At 43.3% G+C, this 17,173-nt stretch overlaps 1 protein-coding gene across 3 annotated transcripts in view; it reads right to left on the reverse strand.

Annotated features, from left to right (window-relative positions):
- Window positions 1-17,173, reverse strand: part of TGFBR2 (transforming growth factor beta receptor 2) — a 79,587-nt gene that overhangs the window by 16,369 nt on the left and 46,045 nt on the right. For 2 of the 3 annotated variants that reach the window (XM_077811241.1, XM_077811239.1), the window contains 2 exons: window positions 4,556-5,346; window positions 214-355 (listed from right to left, as the gene is read on the reverse strand). In XM_077811241.1, coding sequence (XP_077667367.1) covers window positions 214-355; window positions 4,556-5,346 — 933 coding nt within the window. The remainder of the gene's footprint in view (window positions 1-213; window positions 356-4,555; window positions 5,347-17,173) is intronic. The other variant, XM_077811240.1, reaches the window with a different exon arrangement.

A 17,173-nucleotide genomic window follows, 5' to 3' on the forward strand; every position in this document is an offset into this window, starting at 1 on the left:
ACTCCAGGGAGGTGGGGGGGCAGTTTACAGACCTATTGCTTCAGACTGTATCGTATATAGAATAAGCTCAGAAGAAAAACTATTAAAGAGGCATACAATGCCCAGGGGCTGCTGGATAATTCCTACAACAATTAAAGAGATAAAAATTGTCACGGTCATTCAAGCATATCGAGCCAAAACATTCCTTTAATAATAAAACCCCATCGCACGTACCTCCAACACCATTACAACGAGAAGTCATTTCCCACAGGACCAAAGCCATAGAATACACATCCGTTTGCTTGAAGGATTCGATGTTGTCCAAATTCATCCTGGATTCCAGAACTTCAGGGGCCATGTATCTCGCTGTGCCAACCTGTAGCCAGGTATAAAAGGAACAGCTCAAGCATGGAAACTGTAGTTCACGTTTTCCATTCTATTGTAGTTTTGCTTCCATTTCAACCACAGCTACATTATTTGATTTTTAATAAGGAATATGGACCAAGTTCTTTGTTGCTCAGAGAATTTGGCACTATACAAACCACCAATCTTCTTGCGTCCCTGTGAAGGAGTAATCTAAGGTTCTAAAAAAATCCAGTAGTGGCTTTTCATTGTGGGATTTCACCAATGACTTTTCCTTTTTGTTCTTTGAATGTTTACAGAGGTAAGCCCAACTACTCAAGAGTTAAAATTTTTTCCATACATCCAGTGCCTTTCTGTGGGTTTCAAATGAATATGAAATATATTACGTTCATTCTCACTGGATGTTATGACACTAGCTGTTCCCTTTGCTGATGATGGCACGGTTTAAAAAGCAAAGTATAAAAGATATGCAAATATTTAATGTAGAATCAGGTATCTGAATCAAAAACAGAACCTGAGGCTTTGTTTGAAAACCCCATATCATAAATTTTATACGTGTCTAACAATTTTCAGCTTTCTTCAGCTTTGGCATTGCTTGGATTGTGACCATGGTATGCAGATGGCAAAATATTGATTATAGCTTTTATCAGAGGGGAGGACTTTAGAGGTAATTCTTAGATATCTCAAGAGTTACTTGCAAATTACAAATTCTCCATTGATTAGATATCTAAAATCTACCCTGAAAAGCCTAAACATATTAAGGGCCTGATCTTGTAAAGACAATCTCCAGTGGGACTACTCACATGCTTAAGCATGTGGGTAAGTATGCAGGATTGGGACCTAAATTAGCTATTTGAAGACTGACTTACAGCTGTACTGTTCAGAGGTGGTGACAGTTTTACATGACACAACCAATCTTGAAACCTGTGCAGTGGGGCTGCTCAACGTTATTTCAAACAGTGATTTAATATAAAATTAGACTGTAATATTGGAGGGCATTACCCTGCACACTGCAGACTTAATTCTCTGTTGCCCTTCAATGTATGTAGCCATTTATACCACTGCTCTGCGCCATTCTGATCTGGCAGCACTTCAGACCCACTTGTCACCAAGTGCAGATGACTACACAAGGGTGCATGGCAGTGGAGAATCAGGCCCTATAACTTCACTGTACCACCTAACATGTAGATGAAATAAAAAACTTTAATTCACATAAAACCAACCACATTTCCTTACTGTTTAACATTTATCCCCCACTCCCCAACCCCACCGTTTACTGTCCTTTGTCTAAATTTCAGTTCTAAACAATCTGAGTCAGGGACTGTCTTTCTATGTCTGTGCAGCACCTAGTGCACCATGAGAGCTACTGGAATACAAATAATAAACTCAATCTAATTATTTCAAAAATCCTATATGTCAGTAATGTTTGTTAAAGAACACAAGGAAGGCATGTTGGCAGAGAAAGCAGAAGTGAAGGCAATGGTTGTTAACCAATCTGCTCACTAAAACTCTCCCTCCTTTGAGCGGGAGTATGCCTGCCCACATGCTGACATATAATTAAGGCTCGTTTATGTCATGGAGGTCATGGAAATTACGGAATCCCTGACTTAAAGAGACCTCCAGGACATTCTCTGCCTCAGCCCCAGGGGCTGTGGGACTCTGGAGCTGGCAGCTACCGGGGCCCTGGCAGGGTTCCAGCGACAGGTGACAGCAGTGACAGGGGCCCTTGCAAGGTTCCAGCGACAAGTGACAGACTTCTGAGGGGACCCTCCTCGGGGTTCCAGCGATGCATGGCAGGGGGACACCTCGGGTGAGCAGCCGGGGGTATCCCATTTTGTCTTTGGGAAATATGGTCACTCTGTAGCTTCCAGCTTCCCTGGGCAGAGGGGGAACCCCACAGCTCCAAGCCACTGCGGTGGCAAGGGAAACCATGGAGCTGCAGCGGCAAAAGTCACAGACAGGTCACGGCTTCTGTGAATTTTTGTTTACTGCCTGTGACCTGTCTGTGACTTTTACTAAAAATATCCATGACAAAATCTTAGCCTTACATATAATGAATATACCTTTATTTTGTGAAAACTGCTTTTCTTTTCAATTCTTTCCTATACAGAACTTCGAAGATGGTGCTGACATTAACACCAGAGGAAGGCTCAGAATCAAGTGTTGTCTGTAAACCTCTTTTGTCTCCAAATATTGCCTACAGGTAATAGGTGGACTGAAAATGGAATATAAAGACTATAGAGGAGAAAGATGGTTTCTAAGGTCATTGGTATTATATATATTCAATAATAGTTAAATCCATGCTATAGAGCTGGTGGCTGGTTAGATGAGAATTAAATCTGCTGTAGGTTCACCACACTTACAATGACTTTGCAAAGTACACTTCGCCTCAAACATTACATCCTAGAGCTGGTCAGAAAATGGGAAATATTTTCCACAAGAAGTTTAGAACGAAACAAAAAAATTTTTCTGAATGGAAAATTTTGGCCAACTCTATCACAAACCTTTAAAAATTGGACTTTCTGGTAGGAAAGGTCTGAGTCTATGGATGAAATTCAAAGGTGATGTGTCCAGTGGTGTAGTGTCCTTACAAACATACACATTATCTTACTTTCACTGAGATTCCCTTACACTTCCCATACATTGACATATAATGAATACAACTTTCTTTTGTGAAAACTGGTTTGCTTTTCAATTCTTTCCTATACAGAACTTCTAAGGTGGTGCTGACATTAACACCAGAGGAAGGCTCAGAATCAAGTGTTGTCAGTAAACCACTTTAATATCCACTTTGTTGCGGTGTAAGGGAGTCTATGTCAAGAAGCAGGAAGAAGTAGGGTGGATCTACTTTATAGTATCTTATACCTTCTCTTCTTATCTCTTCTCAGTGTGTGAATGACACCAACTCAGAGTCCTTTACACATAAGCAGAGTGGAGGTTAAGTACGTCTAAGGGACACAAAGTGTAAGGGGCTCTGAGTTACACCACCTTACACATCACTTCCGAATGTGGCCCTATTGGGTAAATTCTGCTGTCAATTATGCCAGTGTAAAGATGATACAACACCACTGAATTCAGTAGGCTTACTCTAGTTTTGCTCTAGTATAAAAAGGAGTGGAATTTGATTCTATGTGTAGATTTTTTTGTTTTGAGATCACTCCTCCCAGCTTTGAATAATAACCCCAATCCTACTGAAGAAAATGCTTAAATGCCCATTGATATAAATAGGATCAGGACTGTTATATATTGACTTTAAGGGACAGATCCTCAGCTGGTGTAAAGCAGCCAAACTCCCTTAACTCGTATGGAGCTATGCTGATTGACTCTGAATACTCTCTAGCCAAGAAAGAAAATGGTCCCATACAAAGTAAAATTATAGTGTGAATGAGTACACTTTTCCTTTGCCCAAGCATACAACCTGTGGAGCATAAACTGTTGAAAGACATAATTATATGTAGGACCTACATTAGGACCTAATCTATTTGATACACAGAGTCCATTTACAATGAAGGAAAATTCACAATAACAACGGATATTTACAAAAGCACTTATATAACCTCACCTTCAAAATACTCTACAAACCATTAAGTAATCCTCCAACCCATGTGAAGTAAATAAGTATTATCCATATTACACAGTCATAAATAACTGTGGAATTATAGCACTTGGGCAATTTCATATTTGCCTGCATTTGGAAAAATTACCATAATCCTAAAAAGGTTTCTCAATGGTGTTTTAAAGTTATAGCTATCGATTGATCTCTGGGACAGGTTCTGATCTTATTTACACTGGTGTAAATCATAAGTAACTTCACTGAAGTTTATGGAGTTTCATGACATAAAACTATTTTAAGATCAGAATCAGGAATTGTGGCACAAGATTTCAAGAATTTAAAACACACCTTCCTAATATTTTTTGCAGCAGCCCAAACGGTAGCCAAGTAACCCATATGTACTTCAGGGTAAATTCACATAGGATGATTGTACTGTATGTGCATAGAATACTTGATCATAACAAAACTGCCATATGGCATTACTCACACTACTTCCTTTATGTCCATATTTGAGCCTCTTTATTTATGAGTGCTGTCATTTATTTCTACTAATTATTTAATAGCTATCATAGCAGTCATTTTTCCTCCTGTCCCAGGAAGTGACTCAGACTGACACACCAACATACACAATATAAGCTACTCTTTAACATTTTAACTTACCTGCCCACTGTTAGCCAGATCGTCCACAGAGAGAGTAGGATCAAGCCTCAGAGATAACCCAAAGTCACAGAGGCAGCAGGTTAGATCATTTTTCACTAGGATATTGGAGCTCTTTAGGTCTCTGTGCACAATGGGCGTTTTGGGTCGACCACAAGGTGTGTGGTCACTATGCAGGTGGGCAATCCCTCGGGCCAAAGACCCACCTAGCTTCCATAGGTCTTCCCAGCTGATGATGTGTCGTGTGAGATATTCCTGCAAGTTCCCTCTAGCATGGAAGGCGGTGATCAACCAGTATTGTTTCCCTAACTCTGTCTTACGCTCTTCTGCTGTCAGGAACTGGAGGATGTTCTCGTGCTTGAGGTTTATATCTGAAAAAATGTCTTTCTCCGTCTTCCAGGAGGCATACTCTTCATAGGGGAAGATCTTGACAGCCACGGTTTCAAACTGCTCAGATGTGTTTTGCTTCAGCTTGGCCTTATACACTTCAGCAAATCTGCCTTTGCCCACGAGGGTGTCTAGCTCGATGGGCAGCAGTTCGGTGTTGTGGTTGATGTTGTTGGCACAGGTGGAGCTGATGTCTGAGCGGTCGTCATCTATCATAATGGCACAAGCATCACTGCAGTCCTTATGTTTCCTGGGCTTTACATTCTTCTCCCATGCCTTGTTGAGCTTCCTTCTCCTATGAATACGGTAGCCGTAAAAGATAATGTTCACAGCAATGGTGATCACGAGTAATGGAATGAGACTTTTAAGCATCACTGTAACAGTGTCATCTGTGTCTGGGGAATCTGCTGGAAGAAAAAGAAAATCCTGGTTCAGATTTACATACTAGGAGATAATAGGTATGGCACCTGGTAAAGTGCAGTTTAAACATACTAAAATTAGAAATGTGGGTTTTTTTGTTTTTGTTTTTAAAAGAGGACAGGGTGTGAGGAATTTCACAAAGTTACATCAATTTCCCCCATTTTTAAATTTAAAATTTCCGAATTCAAAGTTTAGTTGAAATTCCAAACATCAAGAACTATCAACCAGTTCCAATTAAAATAAACAATCATTATGGTTTCTGGGGCAAGTTTATGAGGGACCTACCATTTTATTTGTTTACAGAGTATGATGCATAACCTCCTGCACCGTGTAAATAAATAGCAAATAACGTTAATTTACTATGTTGTTACACCACAATATTTATTTGTGAACAGGGCTCATTTGCTTTACGAACCACCATGTTTTGGACTGGCACAAAGAAAATATAGTCATTAACATATCTGTTTTTTAAGTGGTCATTTTTCTTATGCATTTTGGATGAATCCTGGCCCTGTTGAAGTAAATGGTAAAACTCACATTGAGGTCAACGAGGCAGAATCTCACCCTTTACCTTTTGGCACCATCTAGCACACTGGAAGCTTATTCTTAATAAATCTATCCATTTAGCAAGTAATGACTTTAAAATATTTCTTTTCTTTTTTTGAAAGTGGACAGGTTCGATCAATGACCGATTTCAGCACCTGTCTCCGAAAGGTTGCCAGTTCACATCCAATAGCTATTGGTAGGGCCCTACCAAATTCATGGTCCATTTTGGTCAATTTCACGGTCATGGGATTTAAAAAATTGTAAATGTCATGATTTCAGCTACTTAAATCTGAAATTTAACGGTATTGTAATGGTAGTGGACCCAAAGAGGAGTTGCGGGGGGGGGGTCACAATGTTATTGTATGGGGGGTGCAGTTCTGCTACCCATACGTCTGGCAGCAGCACTGCCTTTGGAGCTGGGCTACTGGAGAGCGGTGGCTGTTGGCCGAGAGCCCAGCTCCGAAAGCAGTGTCCCGCCAGCAGCAGCGCAGAAGTAAAGGGTGGTGATACCACACCACGCCACTCTTACTTCCACACTGCTGCCTGCAGAGCTGGGCCCTCCATCAGCAGCCGCCGCCACTCTCCGGCCGCCCAGCTCTGCAGGCAGCAGTGCGGAAGGGTGGCGTGCTAAGTTCCCTGCAAGCTGCACAGCCATGTGGCCACGCAGCAAGCTATCAAGGGCCGCACAGGGTTGCTGTGGCTGGGGAGAGATGCCTCTCACCCAGCCCCGAGCTGCTGAGGCGAGAGAGGGCTGGGGGGAGTTCTCTCTCTCCCTGCTGCAGCCCCGGGGGCAGCCTGCACCCCAGATCCCTCATTCCAGGCCCCACCCCAGAACCGGTACCCCCCCTCACACTCCAACCCTCTGCCCCAGCCCTGAGCCCCCTCCCACACCCCTAACCCCTCATCCCAGGCTCCGCCCCAGAGCCTTCACCCCTAGCCGGAGCCCTCACCCGCTGCACCCAACCCTCTGCCCTAGCCCTGAGCTCCCTCCCATACCCAAAACCACTCATCCCCAGCCCCACCCCAGAGCCTGCATCCCCAGCCAGAGCTCTCATCCCCCACACCCCAACCCTCTGCCCTAGCCCCGAGCCCCCTCCTGCACCCCAATCCCCTCGGCCCCACCCCCATCACACATCACCTCCATATTGGTGCACATACCAAAATTCATTCCTCACATGAATGTAAAAAATTAGAGGGAACACTGGATGGCATGGTATTGCCACCCTTACTTCTGTGCTGTTGCTGGCGCATGCTGCCTTCAGAGCTGGGCGCCTGGCCAACAGCCACCGCTCTCCAACCGTTCAGCTCTGAAATCAGCACAGAAGTAAAGGTGGCAATACCACAACCCCTCTAAAAATAACCTTGGGGCCCCCCTGCTTCCAACTCCCTGTTGGGTCAGGACCCCCAGTTTGAGAACCACTGGTCTCCCCTGTGAAATCTGTATAGTATAGGGTAAAAGCGTACAAGAGACCAGATTTCATCGGGGGAGACCAGATTTCATGGTCCGTGACACGTTTTTCATGGCCAGAAATTTGGTAGGGCCCTAACTGTTGGTAGTGACTACATGGAATAGGTTTTTCAGCCAGGCTTCCTCTTGCATAGGCACAAAATTGCACATGCATGAACACCCCCCACTTGCAGATGCAAACACCAGTGCACACACTTGAAAATGTCTAACACCAACACATACACGCATGCACCCACAAACCCTGTTAGGACAAAGGTGTGTTGCAGGAGTGAATTCTAATGCTTGCACATACATAGGTGTTCAATTTTTTTTTTTTTTACATACACATTCAGGTATTGGTTGCTGCATAGTAATAGTGTATGAATTTCTGGGCACACATATGGAGGTTGGGATTGAAAATGTATTTCTAAATGTCATTACCATGAGCTGGTTGTACAGCATCCTACATGGAATGAGTGGTGGGGGACTCAGTCCAAATTCCTCAGCTGACCTAGTCCACATCACATCACACAACTGGTGCTAATTGATTAGCTTTTTAGCAGTCTCAGCAGATGTGACAAGAATGAGCTACCCAAATAGTTGATTTTTTTTAATTTAAATTGGATTTCTATTTTATTTAAATTATAATGTTTTTCTTTTTAAAATTAAACCTGTTTACAATGCAATCTGAATTTAATACAAAATATGTTAAGACCCTAAACGTCTTATAATTTAGTTTGTAAATTGAAACATGTTGTGACTAGAGAAGTTTATGTTTCCAACACATTTAAGGTTTTGTTTATTAAAAATAAATTTTATATATTGTTTTGTGTGTGTGTTTAAAGTGCAGTTACCATCCTCATGCAGCTTGACACGAATCAAGAGGAAAAAAGTTAATTATCTAGTAAATAAGCAATATATTATTTGCTATTTTCTAACATATTAAAATGTACAATAAGAATCAAAATATTAAGCTATCTAATTGTTTAAACAAATGTATATAGTTACAGTGTACCCTCTTAGGCAGCAAAAAGATATACCAAAACTAGTATAAAGGCTCCATTTAGTTGAAATCAACATATTTTAATGGTTATATCAACCAGTGAGACTGCATTTTTCTTTAGAAAATAAATTAAGTACAAGTGGAAAACTTGGGCTTTCCACTTGGTGATTTAAATAGTCTTGATATTAATCAATCCACCTTGTCCTCTGCCCCCTAGAACTGAGCACTCTGGTAAGAAGGGAAGCTTGCACAATCAAACCGCCTGTTATGAATATACTGAGAACCATGTCAGTCTCACACCTTTCATGAGCATGCAAAGCACTGTTGAAAAAACTTTAGGGAAGGAAGGCAGCCTTCGTTTTATTGCACGCCATTGGATTTCTATGCCTGGTTTGGTGCATAGAAATGTCTTCTCTAACCTCATTTCTGACTTTGATAGAGCTCATATGAACGATGTTATCTCACTCACTGATTACAAGAGTCCCTGGGAATCCAATACAAGTGGATGAAGACAACCCATGAATGGCTTGCATTGGCAGTGCAACTACCTCAGGTTTTGTATACCACGGTAAATAAATCAGTATGACAAAGGAAACCAACATAGGCTCTGAGAAAAAGATGCCACTAACTATGCAAGAGTTAGCTACTTTTCCTCCACTTTCTCCATACTGTGTGATGGATAGAAAAGCCTCTCAAAATGACATCCAGCAATGTGCAAAAAAGGAGCAGTGTACAGTTAGAATGAGTGGAACATGCAACCCCAAAATCTGACCAAAATTCCATCCTATATCATGGATATAGATTTCGTAATAAAGCAGACAGGAATCCTCAGCTGTTCACAAGGCAGCGAGTGACAGAAATATGAGAAGACTTTTAAGAAGAAGAGCAAATTCTCCTGTATTGGAAGACCTGAATATTAGGCATGGCTCTGTTTGAAAAGTTTATCAATCACGTGTAAACTGAGTAACTCAATCCTGGATTGTCTGATAGGGTTTCAAGTAAGAGGAAGCTTATTTCTGTCTAATATTGACATTCTCACCTATCAAAAGTCATTAATGCATTATTACAACATGTACATTTATCAAAAGACAAGAATCTCCTTTTGTATTTGCAATGGGTTCTTCTAGCCCATGAGCAGGTCCAAGAAAGAATAAAGAAAAACAAACACAGGGACAACAGAACCAAATACTATGGAATTCATTCCCTCAACAAAAAATATTATCAGTATGTGTCTATACTAAGAAGTTCATTGCACATTGCGTTCTTCTGCTTTGCAACACACTGCAGAGAAAACTGGAATTTGTTATGGAATTTATTGAAGAAGTACATTTAGACACTACCATCCCACTGTCAGTAAACAGAAGTTCCATGTTGCCCATTCCCTTGTGTGTTCTGTGCTCTTAGAAAACCTACCATGTAAAGATTTAGGGAAATCACCCAGAAGGGAGAACTGAACTATTCATTGGAATGATTTATTCCTTGGATTTGGCCACAAACAGACCACGATTTTACAAATACTTTGTTATTTGTAATTATCAAATAGTTTTGATGAACAGATTTGGGCTTACATTTTTTCCCCCGACTGTTTATAGTGAGTATTCACTATTTGGACTCTGCTATTTGAGCTGTGAGATGAGCCACCTAAGTAATATGCTATGATTTCCATGGAGCCATAGATATGCAGGCAGAGGACATTTTAGGAGACTTTAAACCTTTCCTGTCCACTTTTGAACAGGAAAAAGGATTACACTTGGCTATGGCTGTAGACCCTCGATGTTAAAATATGGGTTCCACCTTGGCTGAGGGAGTCAAGTCAGGTTTATTGGCTGTCTATATTGCCAAATTTCTCACCATATCCATGAAAGTAACTGAGTACCCACACAGCTCTAGTTGGGAAGGCTGTGGCTTGATTTCTTCCCTGGCTCGTCTAACTTCCTGAGGGTCAAAGGCTACCTACCTAAAGGGCTTGTATTGCTATCCATCACCATATCTCAGTATTGCCATCTATATAAGTTAGACTGGCAATGGAGAAGTCTCTAGTAGATGCCACGGAGACCTTGGCTTTTCTCCATTTGGGGGTTGTAGAAAGTCCTATTTGCAGTGGTTTATGGGTACATACATATATGGTGGCTAGCAATAATTTCCAGCATGCATACAGGTATTTGAAAAGCCCATCTGCTTGTGAATAATTGTCTGTGAATCAAAACCCGTATCTAAACCCCACAAATAAAAGCCCCCTTTTCCCTATGAGTATGAATATGAATAAAACCCAGTCACACAAGTGTTTGTGGAAGGATGGTTAGATAAAACAGCCATTCAGATTTCACTAACGTGTTCTCAAATAATTTCCCCCAGTTGAATAATTTCCCCCAGCCCTATGACTTTCAGTGCAATCAGTATTTCTCAAGCATCAAAAGAGCCTATTCACATACCTGTAGAAAATGCTACCTAAAAGGAAGCTTCCTGTACGTGGCGAAGATAAGCATAAGCCATCACCACAGCTCTTGATACTGGCTGTTGCAAATGTCATTGTGGTGCCAGGGAAAATGGAAAAATTGCAGCAGCCTGTGTTAATAGTCAAGAATCTTCAAAAACCCTAATTTGTTTGATTGGGGCAAATGATTGGGGCAAATGTTGTGTCTTTTACAGTGCACCATCAGCACTTAACTACTAAGGGACAAAGTAATACCACAACATTAGGATCTCTGCTTTAATGTACACAAGAGAAGAGATTCACAGTAGTAGGGACAGCACTGGCTCAACGCTGATAGCTGCTCCCGATATTTATGAAGCTGATCACCTATTTTCTGATGGTGATGCCAATCCATGCAATGGGACTAGGGAATACTCCGGATTGTCACACCTCAAGAATAATCAATCTACAGACCACTGACTATTGTTGGAAAATGGAACTTGCCCATTTCTCAAAGGCATGTCCTCCAAAAAGAGGCTATTTGCAAAATATAGACCAAGTCCTTGGCCCTACTCTAGCTGTCTTGCACTGCTCCAGCAACACAAAGCAGCATTAATCCATTTTAACTGGTCCCTCGAGGATTCCATATGCACAGGGGAATCCTCAGGTGCTCTGGAGCTATTGTAGTGGCTCCTATAACATTCCCTCACTCGGATGCTCCTCGCCATCTATAGGCATGGGGCATAGATTCAGAGATATTTAAGGCCAGAGGGACTATTATGATCATGTAGTCTGACTTCCACTATGAAGAAGTCCATAGGATTTCACTCAATAATTCCTGCAATTGAGAGAATTATTCTTCCCTACTACTTAAGTGAAAGCTGTTGAGACCAATAATCTACAGTTAATGTGACTAACTGGTAGTCAGATGGCCCCAGGACTGGAAGGAGGGGCAAAATGATTACTTAAATCCACCTTTGCAGCCTACCTCAAAAAACTGCCAAGCATTGCACCTTAGAATCTGGACCCTTATTAGGCTTGTCCAAGTGTGAGGAAACTCGTTCTCAACCTTTTGTTTATTTGCTAGCCTACATGCTTGTCTGTCCAAAATTTCATTATATAACTGATAAGCTGTAGAATAATAGAACAAGAGGACTTGCAAGGACCTGGAGAGGTCATTTAGTCCAGTCCTCTGCGCTCATGACAGGACTAAGTATTATCTAGAACATCTCTGACAGGTGTTTGTCTAACCTGCTCTTAGAAATCTCCACTGATGGAGATTCCACAACCTCCGAAGCAATTTACTCCAGTGCTTACCCACCCTGACAGTTAAGATGTTTTTCCTAATGTCCAACCTATACCTTGCTTGCTACAATTTAAGCCCATTGCTTCTTGTCCCATCTTCAAAGGTTAAGGAGACCAATTTTTCCTCCCTCCTCCTTGTAACAACCTTTTATGTACTTGAAAACTTGTTATCATGCCCCTTTCAGTCTTCTCTTCTCCAGACTCAACAAACCCAATTTTTTAAATCTTCCCTCACAGGTCATGTTTTGTAGACCTTTAATCATTTTTTTTGCTTTTTTCAGGACTTTCTCCAATTTGTCCACATATTTCCTGAAATGTAGCACCCAGAACTGGACACAATACTCCAGCTGAGGCCTAATCAGCATGGACTACAGGAGAAGAATTACTGCGTGTCCTGCTTATAACACTTCTGCTAATACATCCTAGAAGATATTTGCTTTTTTTGCAATAGTGTTACACTATTGACTCATATTTAGTTTATGATCCACTATGACCCCCAGATTTCTGCCAGGGGGAAGTCAGGAACGCAGCTGCAGAGACATGCCTGGGAAAGGCACCAGCAGCTAGCAATCCCGCTTATCCCTACTAACTGGCACCTAGAGCAGGGAAGTGAGACTAGGCTGTCGGCCCAGCTCTCTGCCAGAGGGGATGTGGGGAAGCAGTTCTGTCCCTTCTGTCCCGCAGCCACAATTACCTGCTCAGGTACATGTCTGGGCTAGCCTGCCTGAGTGCCACTGCCTGGGGTGAGCAAAGGGAGCTTGGGGAGTCGGAGCAATGGGAAGGGGGTCCTGAGGGCACTGGGGATGGGATGAGGGACTAGGGGAGGCAGCAAGGGTCTGGGGGAGGCAGCAGGGGCCAGAAGCCATAGGGATGGGTGGGGAGGCCAGGACGGTTATGTGGGCATCTGGGGGAAGCAGCAGGACCAATGGAGGATGGGGGGGGAGGATTATGTGGGTGGCCAGAGGAGGGTGTCTGGGGGATGGAAGGGATATGTTGGGAGGCAGTGGGTGTCAGGGGGAAGGGGTGGGCATCTTGGGGAGGCAGCGGGGCCGTGGGGTGGATGGGTGGGATGCTGGGGAGGCAGCCATGGAGAGTGGGAGGAGGCAGCGGGGGCCGGGGGAATGGATGGGAATAGAGGGGGACCCCTTCCCCTTAATAATTGTTCTCACATGACTAACTTTTATAGGCAGTGTGGCATTTGCGAATGTGTTCATTAGGCCTGGGAATTTTCTTATACTTTTTTCCTAGTTTTTCTGAAAAGTGGTTTGAGGACAATTTACATTTAAACTGATTTAATTTACTAATGTTCCCAGTATTAGCTTTGCACAATGGCAAAAAGACAATTAAGTCTGGAATTTTTTTACATGAAGAAAGCTAAAATCACCACCACCAAGTATATCAAGAACTGAACCTGACTCTTCTGGAGTTCAGAATTATGTTTACAGCGGCAACGAGCGTTACAGTGAGACTCTGGATTCCAAACCAAATATTCATACAGAGACTAGTGCAGCTTTCCATAAAGAGACCCTTGCTTTGGAACAGATGCAGCTTTAGAATATATTGAAGAAGGCCCATATCAGCCTGTAATTGATTTTCCAGCCAGTGCCTGTAGGAACAAAACCAGAAAATTCAGAAAAGTGTGGTACAATGACTATAAAAGGCATGAATACAGTGTCCGTGACGACAAAGCTTTCTGCTTTTCTTGTTGAACATTTGGCAATGGGCCAGATAGCGAACCAGCTTTGTGCATTACTGGTTTTAAAACATGGAAAAAAACAAATGAAAATTTTTGCAAACATTTGAAGTATGAATCCCATCTAGAAGCTGTTGCTAAAAGAAAGGATAGGTTGCAGTCCTGCAAAACAGGGAGTGTTGCATCCCAGCCTGACAATCAAAAAAATAGAAGTAGTGGAGGACAACCGAACATATTTAGAAACTGTAATAGAGAGTACTTTATTTTGTGCTCACCAGCATCTACCTTTGAAGGGACGGGATGAGGGAATGGATTCCACAAATCAAGGCAATTTGCGGAAACTGATGTATCCGTATAGTACAGACAATGAACTGATTCAACGATTTATGGTTAACCAACAGAAATACTTCTATCTACAGAGCGCGCGTCAGAATGAAATAATGGAGATTGAATCTAGCACTTGTGAAGCCATAATCGTAACGGAAGTCAAAGAAGTTGGAGTGTTTTCCATCATTGCAGATGGAACAATGGATCGGTCAAAACATGAACAAGTTGTGCTCATAGCATGTTACATCAACCAGACATTTGAAATACAAGAGCAGTTGATTGGCTTCTACAAGCCTGCAGACGGATGGTGCTTCACTTGCCACGCTGATCAAGAGTACCTTATCAGAGCTGAAATATCAAGTCCTGTAGCTAACAGACCAATGATATGATGGAACCTTCAGGATGAGAGGATCCTATAAAGGTGTGGCCACATGGATATTTAGTAAGCTAGAGGATTTTCGCTATGTTCACTCTATGCTCATATATTAAATCTGTGTGTAATGGACATAGTTTCCTGAATTCCAGTTGTCCAAAATGCTTTCAGAATTCTCCAGGCTCTACAAACTTTCATTGAAGTAACTGCAAAAATGATTTCAGAAAATATTTTTTTACAGGCAGGGGGGCAACAACTCTTGAAATCAGTCAGTGACACTCAGTGGTGAACTGGAGCTGGTTCGCACCGGTTCGCTAGAACCGGTTGTTAAATTTAGAAGCCCTTTTAGAACCAGTTGTTCCGCAAGGGAGAACCGGTTTTAAAAGGGCTTCTAAACTGAACCGGCGAAAAGTGGCGCCAACTCCACGGGTGCTCCAACCCTGGAGCACCCAAGGGGAAAATTTGGTGGGTGCAGAGCACCCACCAGCAGCTCTCCGCCCCACTCCCACCCCCAGCTCACCTCACCTCTGCTCCACCTCCTCCCCTGATCGTGCCGCGCTGCTCTGCTTCTCCGCCTCCCCCCAGGCTTCCCGCGAATCAACTGTTCGCGCGGGAAGCCGGGGCGGGCTGAGAAGCAAGCGGCGGCTTCCCGCTCAGGCCCAGGGAAGCAGAGCGGAGGTGAGCTGGGGCGGGACGGGGTGCGAGGAGGGCCGCCTGCGCCGCAGCAGGTAACCCGGCCGGGGGGGGTGGGTGGGGTGGGGGAAGCCGTTCAGGGGAACCGCTCCCCGCCCCAGCTCACCTCCGCCACCCTCGGCCTGAGCGGGAAGCCGCGGCCTGCTTCTCAGTCCTCTCCGGCTTCCCACCGAACAGCTGATTCACGGGAATCCGGGGCGCAGAGAAGCAGAGCGGGGCTGCGCATTCAGGGGAGGAGACAGAGCGGAGTGGTGAGCTGGGGCCGGGCGCAGGGTGGGGAGCTGCCAAGCACCCACCAATTTTCCCTGTGGTGCTCCAGCCGTGGAGAACCCAGGGAGTCGGCGCCTAAGGTGCCTCTTTTGATGTGATAAGTGGGGGAGCGGCCACTCCCCCTGCTCCCCCCCCAGCTTCGCTACCCCAACCCTAGGAGCCAGAGGGAGCTGCCGGATGCTTCCTGGGAGCTGCCCCAGGTAAGCACCGCTGGGACTCCCCACCTCAACTCCTGGCAGGTGCCTCTGGCTCTTAAGGGTGGGGTGGGCACCCACTATGCTGGCCCATGAGACCCTCCTGCCCAGTTCTGGGGGCAGTCAGGGGAGGGGGGTGGATGGGGCAGGAGTCCCGGGGGGCGGGGGTGGGCAACGACCCCCTCGTGGGGCGAGGGGGGAACCCATTGTTAAGATTTTGGCAGCTCATCACTGGTGACACTCTTTAGAACTGTCGAGTTGAGGCTACCGGAGCTGTTTTGGAAAATAGCGAAGAAATAGATCAAGCTCTGAATGAAATTGCACACGGGGGTTTGAAAGCTGAACTTGAAGCTTCTACATTTCTCAGAAATGTGCAATACTTCAATTTTCTGTACTTCATGTTTTTTATGCAGACAGTTTGCTAATACAAACCACCTATCCAAAATTCCTCACTCAAAAGACTTTACATACACAGCTATAGCGATGGCTGAATACAGACACTGTGGATTTAAAGAAATGATTCTGCATCTCTAACCTTTAATCACATTAATGAACTGTGCCAGAAAAAAATGTTATCCTGGCCCTTGTGTGCCTCACAAAGGGGTTATTCCCACAAAACTGGGAGGTGCTGAAAAGTTCTCTTTTGGGAAACCCCAGGACTATTATAGGAGTGAAATATTGTACCGAACTCTGGATATCCTTATTAAGGAGGTAGAAGGCCGCTTTTCTGAGAATGACCTGTTCATTTAAAGTTCCTTGCAGACATTCTCTCTTCCGAGAGCCCATCAAATGAAAGTGTAGGTGCTATTTCCACCACTTACAGTATTGATCAAAATGATCTGAACTCTGGAATCCAATTTTTTTCCCGGATGCTCAAAGGTGGCAACACAGACAAGAGTAATGAGAAAGAGGAGCCTACTCAGCTCAAAAAAAAGACAATTCTTTTGTGAAATGGCACTGTGAGACACCCTCCCAAATCTGCTGAAACTCTACATTCTTTACTTAACTATCTCAGTGACTACAGAATCGGCTGAGAGAAGCTTTTCTTCCTTGCAGCAACTGAAAACTTACCTGAGGACTACAATGCTTGTGTTTCTAACTTGGCAATATTACAGATCAAAGAGGACAAGCTGTTAACATAAAGGACGTTATTACAAGGTTCGCAAGCAGAAAGGACCCTTGCTTACAATTCTTTTGACAAGATACGGTCTTTACTTTTTAAAGTATTTACATTTGGTATTGCTTAATGGTTAGTTGTCACAAGAGTATGATCATGCATGGAGAGAAAATCAGAACAGTACCCACTGTGAAAAATAGCTGGATTTGCTAACAGTAATAATTTTAAAAGCACATTGTTTATGATTTACATTTCAGTCCTTTTTTGAGTACACCACTCACAAGAATAAAGATATATTAGGATTAGGGCATATTTTTGTTAAAGCATTCCGTATTGGAAGTAGTAAGGTGGCATATATTTATTATGAATGGAAAGTTAGCACCTGACAACCCTGAAACAGGAAGTTACTCTGTTTTCTTTCAGATTAAGAACA

This window comes from Eretmochelys imbricata, chromosome 2, assembly GCF_965152235.1.
Source record: "Eretmochelys imbricata isolate rEreImb1 chromosome 2, rEreImb1.hap1, whole genome shotgun sequence".
Lineage (NCBI taxonomy): Eukaryota > Metazoa > Chordata > Testudines > Cheloniidae > Eretmochelys > Eretmochelys imbricata.